Genomic DNA, 13,049 nt, shown 5'->3' on the forward strand with positions numbered 1-13,049 from the left:
TACAACAAGAGCCAGCAGTCCATTGCTAGGTCCCTCTCAGGGATGTGGAACTGAGTTGGGGATGACTCTCTGGTCTATCGATTAGCCAGAGGTTTTCCCTCTTTTCCCATCAGGCCATCCTGGCCTCCCCATCAGTGCTCCTAATGCATTCTCTTGCCTGTCATGTCATAATGCACTATCAGGGTGCAGAGCAGGGCTGTGTCTACAACAGGGCTACATGCCCTGGCAGTCTCTCATCCCACTCCATTACTATGGCATATTCCCTCAGAGTTGCTGATGGGTGGGTGACATTTAGGTCTCTCATTGCTGCAGACAGGCAGTATGAGAATGTAGACAATGCAGAAGGAGTAGCCCTGCATCAGTCACACCACCACCACCATCATAATCTATGACAAACTGAGTTAAAATCCATTTGTGTATTGTGTACAAATGCAGTGGATTTGCTTGTATAAAAAGCAAAAAATAAATGTGGCATGTGTATGAGTCATAACCATCACTGTTTTACCAGTTGGGTGACAGACGAATTTTCCTACTGTGTCTTTTGGCAGCTAAGTGTCTCACTGTTATGGGAGATGATCTGACTCAAAAAGGCTTTCTCAGGTCAGCACATTTGACCCAGTCCAGAGACAACAGGTGCCAAATAACTGCGAATCCCTTTAGGAACAACCCTGCAACCAGCTTTCACACAAGTTTAACAATCAAGTTAAACTAGTAGTTTCATTAAGAATTGTTAAAGGGAAGCTTGGGGCCATTCCCAAGGCTTCAGGCCATTCACTCAAGGTCCTGAGGGCAACTCTAAGAAAAAGAGTTTTCTGTGACTACCCCCGGCCCCATTATTTTCTGCACAAACAAGAAGTGTAGACAGATCCTGTGTGTAAGTTCTTCCATTTTTTTGTGGGGATGTCTCATAAAGTCAGATGGTTGAGCACCACCGCCTGATGACCAGACTCCCAGAGAATCTGCACAACTAGAAGCACATAGGAAACCTTCTTATGAAGGAGAGAGACAGCCCTGAGATTAGGCCTTCAGAGCCTTGGAAAGCAAGCAGAAGTGCCGAGGACGGCACAGTGGTAGGCTTATCACTGACAAGCTGCAATCATGGTGATGTTGTAATGCTATCAAAAGAATGAAACAGGAAGGCAGGCCCTTTCCCCATCAGCCACTTGCAAGAAAAGGCAGTGAGAAAGGAACCGAGAACTGGATGGGCACCATCCTGCATGTCAGTACTGGATCATCTCATCTCATTCCCAGGACTGTAGTGAACTGTCAGCCCTCCTCAGTGCATATGGACATGGGGTGCCTAGTGACAAGAAGGCTCCGAGGCTGACTGCTCATTTCCAGTCTACCTCTGCACCTCCCATCATGCACAGCCCAGCAAGTCAGTGCCCCTTTCCCACCTATGTCACATCTATTAGGACAAGCACTACGAAGCACTTCACCGTATTCCTACATGTGCTGAGAGACACAAGAACTCTTCGCCTTTATTTACACAAACTGACAAGTGAGCATTTCTCTGCTCATTTACTACCCCAGATAGATACAGTTGTTGCCCAGTGGAATCTATCCCAGTCCAGGCTTTTGTTACTTTCCATTACAGAGTGCTATTTTTACATTAGCACAGTTTTTTTTAATAGCATTTCCATGTACACTTTAGGACAGTCCATGCAACTCTTTCCAAAGTCTTTCATTTATAACCAGAATCAACTTGTCATTATTTGCAAGAAAGATGAAAACATTTTGAACTGCCTAAAACCCCCTAGATAATGCTGTTGCTCTGAGTGACACATGATAAATGTCACCATAAACACATGTCTGAAGAAGCAATGTGTACTAAGCGAAGAAATTTAAAATTGATAGTCTTTTGTAGACATTGGACTCCTATTAATTTCTCAGTGACTATCAGCTTTCCTTCTGTATCCCCAAAGAAAAATTTGAATACTTCCTATATTGTTTTGTTTACCACCAGAACATCCATTTTTCAAATCTGGTCAGTGCTAGTAATTATGGTGTGTGTGTGTGTGTGTGTGTGTGTGTGTGTGTGTGTGTGTGTGTGTGTAAGGGGAACATGTTCATTTATGAGCAGGTGTATGTGTGTGGAGAGGTACATGCACAAGTGTGCACATACATGTTGAAGTCAGAGGACAAATTCATCTGTCCTTCCTCAGGTGCCATCTACCTTGGATTTTGAATTGGGGCCTCTCACTGGCTTGAAGTCCATTAAGTAGACTAGGGAGGCCGAGGAAGCCACACTTCTCTGCTCTCCTGAACTGAGATCGTAACTGTGTCTCTCAACACATGGCTGTTTTTATGTAGGGTCTGGAGGATGTTTTCAAGACAAGCACTTTATTGACTAAGCTATCACCCTAACAAAGTATTAGCAATTATTAATTACATAAAGAGTTGTTCTAAAAAAACAAAGAAAAATACAAATCAGTAGTTATAAAACCCTTTCCTTCAAAGACTGAACTATAATCTGTCCAAAGTCCTATGGCTACTTCACTAGACTCCAAGCAGCAGAGCCACAGAGGGAAGCACTCTAGAAGACGCTCTAAGCTAAACATGGCATTATTGTAGGACCCAGAATTCTCTTCTCTAGGTAGAGACTTAACAAAGATGTCCAAACAAAGCCTGTTGATGAATGTTTGCAGCAACATATTCATAACAGCCCAGAAATAGAAACAAGTGTTCATTAGCTAAAGAGTGGATGGAGCAATGCCCTACAACCATATAAAGCAGAGTTATGCAGCTGTAGCAGATGCATGCTACCTCACCAATGAACTTTGAAAGCATCATGGTAAGTGGAAGGAACAGCAAGCCAAGGTCACAAATTGTATGAATGCATTGATACACATTTCCAGAAAAGGCAAATCCACAGAGGCAGAAAGCAGTGACTTTGAGTGATTGGGGGAGGAGAACAGGGGCTGCCTGGTAGCTTGTGGAGGACCTCCTTTGAGCAGTAAAATGTCAAGAAATTTAATCAGTGGTGATGGTGTATAACATAGTGAAATACTACAATGTGCAAAGTCTATCTGTATAAAATCACCAATTGTCTGAGAGTCTGAAAGAAAAATACACAGATCTGCTGGCTCAGTCTCACTGGGTATTTATGTTCCCATTAATATCAATTTAAGAAATGTTGAAATGGACATTTTGTTTACTATTGGTATGTTTTTCTATATCAGCAATCACCTCTGTGGGACAGATGTTGCTTCAGACAAACAAGCAACCCAACAGAATCTATGCAGGCAGAAGCAATTTTCCCTCAGTGACATGTATTCACTGGAGACCATTTTGCATGGATTGATGGAATGATTATGGCCCTTGTGTTTAAATTTTTATAGATACTAAGATTTAACTGTTTTAGGTTGTAAAGAACCAAATAAAAGGCGAATGGACATTTATAGAATTAATGGAGAACTCAACATCTATCTCTGGAGTCTACACTGCCCCTGAGCAATGGGGCTCACAGGAGTTCAGGGTTGGGCTAGCCACAATGGCTGAGCTCTGCACAGGCCCTCAGCAGGAGAGTTCATAAGAGTTCCTAGATAACCAAAAGCTATGAGCGCCAAACCCTCAGATTCCAGTCAAGCCTGTGAATGGAAGTTACTTTATGGTTCCTGGGCTTCAAGAGCTCTTTTGAGGGAAATGGCAGCTTCAGAGCCATGGTGACCTTTCCTTTTCAAGAAACAGATGTTGAAATCCTTGTGGCTGTCAGTTCTACTGCTCCTATTACACCAGTGTTAGCAGCCACCAAACATTTACCCTCTCTCTTTATCCAGAAACGTTACTGACCTCTGATGGAAAGCAGGGAAAGCTGTGCAAGTGTCCTGTTGTCTCCGTCTTTCATGCTGCCCATTGGGCCAGGCTATAACTAACCCTCACTTTCAATCTCAGTACAAAGACACACTCAGAACACAGAGTTAGGCCCATGCAGGAGGCGAAAGACACTCACCTGGAGGTAGGCTGCTATGCACGAGGCTTTACTTATGCAAGAATAAGATGGAAACAAATGTTTAGCACTACTACCAATCTTCTATACCCTGGGGAACAGTGCTGTGGGGGCGCTGGCTTGGGTACAGCCTCCCTTGTACACAGCCTTAAAAACTCCCATCACTTCCAATTAAGAAATTTCCACCATCCTTATGTGGTTTGGATATATGTGCTTCAAAAGCCATGTACTAAATGGCTAGGTCTCAGCCTGTGGCTCTACTGGTAGGCAGAAGATCTGTTAGGAAGTGGCACTCACACAGAGTGAGTCTAAATAGGAAGTATCCATCAAATACTCCCCTTCCTCAGAGTTTGTGGAACCCATGGAAGAGGAGGCCAGAAGAGTGTAAGAGCCAGAGGGATGGAGGACACAGAAGAACAAGGCCCTCTAAATCAACTAAGCAGGGTGTTTGTGAGATCACAGATACTGGATCAGCAAGACAGGGCCTACATGGGTCCTCCACAAATATATTATAGCTTTTAGCTTAGTATATTTATGGGACTCCAGAGTGTGTGAACAAGTGGGTCTCTGACTTTTGTGTCTGCTTTTGGGACTCCTTTTCCCATTGGGTTACTGTGTCCAACTTCAGTATGATAATTTTTTTCTTTATCTTACTATATTTTATTTTGTCAAAAAAAAAAAAAAAACTTAGCCAAAAAAGAAAAAAGAAAAAGAAAAGGAAGTGGCACTTAGTGGGAAGAAGTCAGGTGATGTGCTCTGGGCACCCTACGTCCTTCTTCTGTGTTCCTCTTGTTGCTTCCTGACCAGCAATGCAAGCAGCTGCCTCCACCATGCATCTCTGCTGTGGTACGCAGGGCTCCCACAGGCCCAAAGCACATGGCAATGAATTGAAATTTCTTCAACTGTGATCAGACAAACCAGAGACCCTCCACAGGGCTATTCTCCCCAGGGTTTTGTTACAGCCATGGGGCATTGAGAAACAATCCTCTTCTTTAAATTTCCCCATGCCCCCCCCCCGCCCCAGAATTTCAGAGAAGGCAGATGTTTTCTATCCTTGATGATCCACGTGTCACCATATCCGTAGCAATGGGAATGGCCATTACTGTACGCCACTCTGCTAGCCACACTTCCACATCACACCCTGTTACAAAACCTCTGTCTACATTCAGCGGGCCGTATTTCCTGACTCAGCTTCCCAACTACCGAGACCGGCTCCTGACTTCACTCTCTGAGTTGATAGAACGGGTCAAGAAGAGAAAATGCTGAAAAGTGTAACTCTCTCTTCATTTTTTATATTTGTCTTCTTTTATCACTCTACTGTGTTCTTGTTCTCTGTGTGTGTGTCTCTCTCTCTCCTCCCCTCATTTAACACTCTTACTTCTTCCATTTCAAATCTCCCTGGTAGCACTGATAGAATACTGAGTCTTGCATCACCCCCTCATGTACTAAGTGACTTGTAGAAGAGCGCTCATCCTGATGTGTGGTAACACAGGGGAGCTGGAGCCCCCTGGGATCTCCGAGTGATTGATCACAGGCATCACCACATCCCTGTCTCTGTGCACATGGGAGCATTCTTAGCATCCCTCATGAATTCCACAGTGACAACTGTAACTTCCTTCTAGTCTATAATCTGTTTCTGATATCTACTTTTCTTACTATGGAGATCTTCCCATCTGTACGTGAAACCCTTCCATGCCATCCACAGATCCTCAAGAACTTGTCACCTACTGCTCTTCCTCCATTTTACAGAGATGTGGTCCCCAGGAACCCAGGGTAAGTAGCCACTCTTATCCATGTGTCTGCACATAGGGTAGCAATTTCTCTAATAGTGAATACCACAATTATTCCTTGTGGTCACTTGGAAATGACAGGCTCAAAGGTCTCAGGGAGAAGAGGATAGGAGGAAGGTCTGAATCTAGTGGCTCTTCTGACAGAGCATGAAATGGGTGCATGGCCAGAGTCCACAGCTGACAAGGCCTCAGGAGCCAGGCCACTTACACAGTAAATAAGGGAGATGCTAACAACAGGGTTACAGTGATGGAAGAGAAGGAGGGTGAGCATGCAGGACGGACCAGGGAGAAGGAGCCACCCTTTCTTGCAAGAAGAGGATGAAGAGAAGAGTCAGTCAAGACAGGAAAGGAAGGCTGGCCCAGGCCAGGAAGGCTCCTGCTGCTATCAGCTGCCCCTGTACTTGCAGCTGCAGGAAGTTTAGCTCTACAGATGCTGAGCCTTTGCTTTCAGATCTTTCCTAGAAGCAGAAATCAGTATCTAGCAGTCAGCCCACTGATATCCAAAATAAGGGCAGGACCTTCTGTTAAATGCAACAGCTATGGAGAATAAGACACAAACCATGCTCAGTAAAGTGCTTTTCTAGACTTGATGTTTACCAGTCTCCCTGGATCCAGTACAGCAGCGTATCACAAGCTCTGCCTCATCATGGTAGGTACTCTGAAGTATACATTAGCATGACTGTATACTTAATATGAAGTCAACCTAGATATTATGAATACAAACTACTCTACAGATATGCACATGAATGCATGTGTAGTTAACTGGGTGTGTGCATGTGGGTATGTTAGTGTATGTGCAAGAGTATGTGCATGTATGTATGTTACTGTGTGTGTGAGAGTATGTAACTGTGTGTGTGTGTGTGTGTGTGTGTGTGTGTGTGTGTGTAAACATAAAAGTAGGAAGTTCATGTGAAGGAAGACACAGAGTTGCTTCTGATTATGATGCCTGGAGTGCCTTAGGATCCTGTTGTACCCCTGTCTGTCTAAATCAGTCTTCTCTCTGAGAATGTGCTTGGGAAATAATTTATACTCACTGTGCCAATATATGTGGATAAATAATGTGGGAAGGAAGAAAATCCCACAACACCCTAACATCTCTCCCCTTCCCACTTACCTAATGGGAGCTTCAGAAATGAGGGCGCTTCCCTGAGATACTCCACAGTGATGGTAACGTCATCGCCAGCATTTCTCAGAAGGTGCACCTGTTCAGAAGGTGAGAACAGCACTTCACCATCACAGAAGAACCAGACATAAGTGAAAAATAAAGTCTTTGCAGATCTTTCCTGCTTTCCAAGAACTCATTTGAGAGTTACCTCTGAGACACTGACAGTCTGTAGGATGAAAACAGGGTAAAGACAATTAGCTATGTACATCTAAGTGTGCAAATCACTTGTGCTTTGTCTATGAGTGTGTGGACATCAAAGCGTCCGTGTTTATCCACAAGGCAAGGCTGCCTGCATGACTAACAGTTTAACCTACCAGAAAGTAAGATCCCATGCACAAGAACTCAATTTGCTGGCACAAATAGTCAAATGCCAGACATTGGCAAAAGACACACCAGTTGAGTGACTGTGACATAACCATATAATTTCAAAGGTCAGACATCACTTAACTCAGGAAAATGACAGGCATCATTAACTCTGATGTGACACTTTCCATTAGACTCTCAAATTATTCATATGGGTTTGGTTTTAGTCACACATCTCATGTCCATTTCACTACTTAGGGAACCTAAAGTCAGCTTTTTGTGAATAATGTATTTGTTGTTTAAGTGGATTTTATTAAAAACACTATTGGTCTACATGCTATAAATCTATTCACTAGGATTTATTGGGGCTCCATCACATATGTGATGACAAAGTTTCACCATCCGAGGCTCGTCAGCTGTCTCCTTGAACCGTTACCATTGTGTACTCCTGACAAAAATCCTATATTCTCTCTGCTCTCCAATTTCTTCATACATCACCCTCAGCAATTCTTTATTGGACAGCTACAGTATGGAATATTGGTTTAAACTCTTGGTGGAGCAGGAGGATGGACTGAAGAATGAAGAGACACAGTTAAATGTTCTCTGGCCCCCAGCAACAACATTCTTCTATGTCATGAACGGCTGCCTATTCAGCTCCATCTGATCATACCCTCTGAGCTGACCAGATCTTGATTTGGCCAGATCTTTTAAACATATCAGACATTCTGTGCCTACCAGATTCCCTGTATCACATACAGCCTGCTCTAGGCCACCTCCATGAAACATCCTTAGGTCATTACTGGACCATGACCTCATACACCCTTCCTTTCTACTGGAATTGCTGAAACCCCACCCCCACCCTGCCTACCATCATTATGGATTTTGGGTGTCCCTCCCCTTATTGTTGTCACCCATGCTGTGGAGATGTCAGGTGCATGTTCTTCCTGTCTCTATGTGATTCTGAGTATTAACTTGCCTCATACTTTCCAAAGTTCCACCTAAGGGTGAGAGACTGAGCCAACCTGATGCTATTTCCCCACAGTACTCCTTTACGTGATGCTCTGATAAGGGAACACAAACCAAGCAAAGGGAGATAAGGGCACACAAACTGAGCACAGGGAGGGGCACATCACTACCCCCACCCCAGGCAGGTGTCATACCCTAAATGTTCAGCCTCTATCTTCAATATACTATTAGTACAAACATACCAGAAGAAGTAGGCCTCACACAAAGCAATAAACATATTGAACTGAGGAGGGAGGAGCTCCTCCTTACTTGGAACATATCTCAGAAGGTGACCCATCAGCACTTGTTCCTTGGCCAGTCCAAGAAAGTGTCACTGTCTTTCCTTGGCAATTGGAATCCAGGAATGGGTGAGAAAAGGACAACTTAGCTGTACCCTCTCTCTTCAGCAAAGGGCTGGCTTTATAAATCTCACCCAAAGATACCTTATCACTGGACACCAGATGCTTAACAGTGGGCAGAGGATGGCCACGAAAGCTCGTTCGTGGACAGTCAGTATAATGTCTCAAGAGCCCAGGGTAGGTTAGTTCCAAAGAACAGGGACAGGTTGAGATGTGTGAAACCCAGGTTGTCACAGCCTTGAGCAGCACTCTTCACTCCCCACAGCCAAGTTACAATGGTCCTGTAGATCCGCACCCTGGTCAGTTTGCTCTGAGTGTGTGTGTGTGTGTGTGTGTGTGTGTGTGTGTGTGTGTGTGTGCTCCCTGTGGAATTATTAAATAAAATGAAATTTAAATCTCTTTAATGAATTTCAGAGCTCATCAGCAATGTGGCTTGAAGCAAGTATGGCTTAAAATCTGTGATCACATATTTATATGATCACATATTTATATGTATCTTGATAGATAATTTTGTTTGAGAGTAAAAGGGCCATCTGGAAGAGTGTAGCCTGAAATATTCAAGAACTTTATTTTAATTAAAGGTTGGAGACATTTGGTTATTTCTTAAATCTCAAAATGCTCACATTTCTCTGATCTGTCAGGTTAATATACGGTTGAAACAAAGGTCTTGACCTATTAGCAATCCTTTCCTTCTAGGTCAAAGGTTGTGTGTGGAGCAAGAAAAAAAAGGTATTGGCCATGGATGTTGCCATGTTCTCAGTGACCTACAGCTCTTTCTCCCTTGGCAGATCCCTGCCTTGCACTGACAGGAGCTGGAAGCAGCTCCTTCTGTCAGCAGCAACCACAGTTGCTTTCTGTGATTGCTGCTGTTCCCTGGAGACAGTTGCTTTGAGCCACATCCCTGATTGTAGTACACATCTCTCTGGGCCCATTGGTACAGGCTGCTGTTCTCATCTCTGGTTTCTAGTCATGTCCTCACAGGAAAGCCTTCTTAGAAAGGATCCCACATCTTAATTTTTCTATACTTCTATACCATCCGGGACATTCCCTACCTAAATGTGATTACCTAAAGCTGCCTTCTCAGATTATCCAGACCCACAGCAAACAAACACCACACATTTCCTTCTCAAGGTCTGGGTGCTGGAGTTGGCAGTCTGAGCTCGGCATGTTAGCAGGATTGATTCCCATGACATATTCACTGTCCTATAGCAGGAGAACTGTATGTTCACCCATGGAGAGAGGCACTCTCATGATCTTATGATCCCCTCCCAAGGGCCCCACCTCCAAGGGGACACAAGTACTCTGCCTATAACCAAGGATGGACGACCCAAGGCAAGGACTCTGGGACCCCAGATCTGTTGAGCCCCCCAGATGCCTAGGGACATGAGTGGGTGCTCTGTAGGGGTCGGCATGAGGCAGTTTCAGAAGACTCATTGCACAATTGTGGATACAAACGTATTTAAAATGTAATGAAAGAATGCATACTTTTCACCACCATTCCCATCTCAACCTTCCAGGCCAATGTAAAGATGTTTTTCTCTTTGCAGAAAGTCATAAAAAAGTCCTGTCTCTGATCTCAAGGGAAATTTGGCCTTATCTGTAAAGATTCACTGGTCCCCATTTGCCTAGTGACCACACAACTGGATCCACCAATACCTGTGGCATGTAGGAGTGATGCACCATGAGATTACTCACAACGTTGTCTCAACTTCTGCATTAATGGATACATGCCCTGAACTCTGGCAGAATACCTTCTCTGCCTAAAAAAAATCACATGCTCATGATTTTCTGGCTTTTCTGGGTCTCATGTGTCTGATTCAGGAATGTTCCTGATTTAGGTTTGCAGAGTGGGTCTGTCACTAGGGTCTTCTCACTGATCCTTGGTTCATAGGCTTTGCCTGGTGTCTTCAAAGTAGGAACCCCGCTAATGACTGCTGATATCAACTGTGTTTCTCTCAGTGCCTCATGTTTTTCCTTTTATAAACTTGCTCATCCATCTCTGTCACCTCCTTGTTTAAATTCCTATGTTAATCCTGCTTTAAAACTCCGATGTGGAAAATAGATTAAAAAAAAAAAAACTTTCTTGGATGTTTAAAAGCTGCTACCTACCCAGAGTTATCACCTAGCTGTGTCTCATAATTCTGACACAAGAAATGTTTTAATATTGTTCATGCTATCTTTTATGATTAAAAAATATTTTTACATATGTTTGTTTTAATGGTTTATATCATAGAAATGTGAAAACATTTCAGCTCATATAATCCCTCCTCTCTCTCACCGGTTGGACTCCTGGATCTCCACCTGGGGTTTGGCCGTGGATCTCTGCATCTGCTTCCACCAGTCACTGGATGAGAGTTCTATCATGACAGTTAGGGTGTTTGGCCATCCAATCACCAGAGTAGGTCAGCTCAGGTACTCTCTCGACCATTGCTAGTAGTCTATAGTGGAGGTATCTTTGTGAATTTCTGGGGACCTCTCTAGCACTCTGCTTCTTCCTATTCCCATGGGATCAGCCTTGGTGCACGGAGGAGGGGACTGGACCTGCCTCAACCGAATCTACCAGGCTGGGCTGAATCCTTGCCTTGGAGGAGGTGGGAATGGAGGGTGGATTGGGGAGGAAGGCCGGGAGGGTGGGAGGAGGGAGGACGGGGGAATCTGTGGCTGATATGTAAAATTAAATTAATTATAAAATAAAAATATTTATTAAAAAACATTTCAAAGAAGGATCATTTTGTTGACTGGGCAAAACCTATGCTAGGCTTCCTTTTGTGGCTTAAACTACTTCAAATATTCCATGTATTCTTAGCTAATTTGTATGAACAAAGCAATTGAAAAATATATGGGGAACAGGTAAATTAATTTAAAAATAGGTATGTCCAAATGTGTATATATGTGCATTAGTGTGTAAGCATATGTACAAGGGTGTAAGTGCATAAGCAAGAGTCCATGTCTGGAAATGTGTATATGTAAGTGTGAGTGTGTGCATTTATTTACCACAAATTTCACATTCTGACTAACTGAAAGAACTTTTAGTCTCTTCCATTTCTTACACCTAGCATTGAAGAGAGTTCACAACATCTGTAGAAGAGGCAGAAGGGGCATCCATGATACCATTCTCTTCATTCTGAGTATAAGACCAGATTGGTACAAGGTCTGGAAGAGTCTATCACCCAAAGAAACAAAGCTACATGGAATCTCCATGGAAAACACCTCACTTCCTTGTAAATACATCACATTCTTGACGGCAGAGCCCAGTGGATTGAACTTAATTTGAGCATTTCTCCTATATGAGTTGTCAGTGTCTTTGAGCACAGAAACCAAGAGTCAGGACTTTATAGAGGTGAGAGCAGCATGCCAGCTTGGACTTCGGCTGAATGTAGAGCCATGCTCATGGAGCCTCATCTCATCTTCACCCTGCACATCTGAGTGTGTGAAGGATATGCTCACTGTGAATTGACCACACAGTCTCCAAGTGATCCTACTTTCCAAGCTGATTCACATCAACTTAAATTGATTTAAATGATTTAAATCCAATCTTTGCCCTATCTCAACTGAGACACCAAAGTGACCCAGGCTGTATAACCTAGCCAGAGAAAATGCCTCAGGTTCGTCCTGGTCTGAAGTAGTGGCTGTGAGTGTCTAAGCTCTTAGGAATACAAACACTTCAGAATCTAGGCCCTCCTCTTTCCCAAGATGACATCTCCTTCCTCTCTCTGAGCATCTCCAATACTATACCCCTCCTTTTCACTCATCCACTGAAATAGAGATCTTCAATCCATGTTTATGCAGGATGTGCCTGTGTTCCCACCTTCGAGTCTGGCTTCACTCTAAGTCTGCCTATCCCTCTCATGAGGATCTGCCTTTTCTTCATCTCAGACTGAGTCAACCATCAGCCTTCTGAAAGCTGCACGACATTTACTCAATTATTCAAAACATCCATTCTATGCTGAGCTCCTCCCCTTGAATAGCACCATGTCAAAGTACCTTGTGCCACAGAAACAGTCTCCAAGGTGTGTTCCATGCACACCTGTGGCATTTGTACTTTTCTGTTCACAGCAAAATGCTGTTAAGTTTGGCTTGCCCTCTAATTCCTCCTCATGTCTGCCCTGCTCAGATCTCCTCACTATATCTAGTCCAGCAAGGTAGAATTCCTAAACCTCAGCTCATGTAAGTTGACCTCCCATATACCTTCAACCTGACTGATCCCTTGCTCCTTCTCCATCAGTCTTTTCCTGTGTGTTCCAGTACCCATCTTCCCATCTGGTTACCCCTGCTATTAATGCTGATTTCTGAATGCTTGCATCCTGAAGAAGAAGTCCTTGGGCGCCTGACCTTAGCAAACCTCACTTTCCAAACACTCACTTCTAAGCTCTGGCTTTCAAAATCAGACACACACTTAATGTCTCTACTTCCCATATCAAAGCCCTTTCTTCAAACACTAACTTTCAGTCAAGTGGATATCTCCCTGTAGCCCAGCC

General features: G+C 43.7%; 1 protein-coding gene across 3 annotated transcripts in view; it reads right to left on the reverse strand.

Moving 5' to 3' along the window:
- Sntg2 (syntrophin gamma 2) overlaps positions 1 to 13,049 on the reverse strand; it is a 200,034-nt gene that overhangs the window by 90,939 nt on the left and 96,046 nt on the right. For all 3 annotated transcript variants that reach the window (XM_059248532.1, XM_059248530.1, XM_059248533.1), the window contains exon 7: positions 6,854 to 6,941. In XM_059248532.1, coding sequence (XP_059104515.1) covers positions 6,854 to 6,941 — 88 coding nt within the window. The remainder of the gene's footprint in view (positions 1 to 6,853; positions 6,942 to 13,049) is intronic.

The sequence above is a fragment of the Peromyscus eremicus genome, chromosome 22 (genome assembly GCF_949786415.1).
Source record: "Peromyscus eremicus chromosome 22, PerEre_H2_v1, whole genome shotgun sequence".
Taxonomy (NCBI): Eukaryota; Metazoa; Chordata; class Mammalia; order Rodentia; family Cricetidae; genus Peromyscus; species Peromyscus eremicus.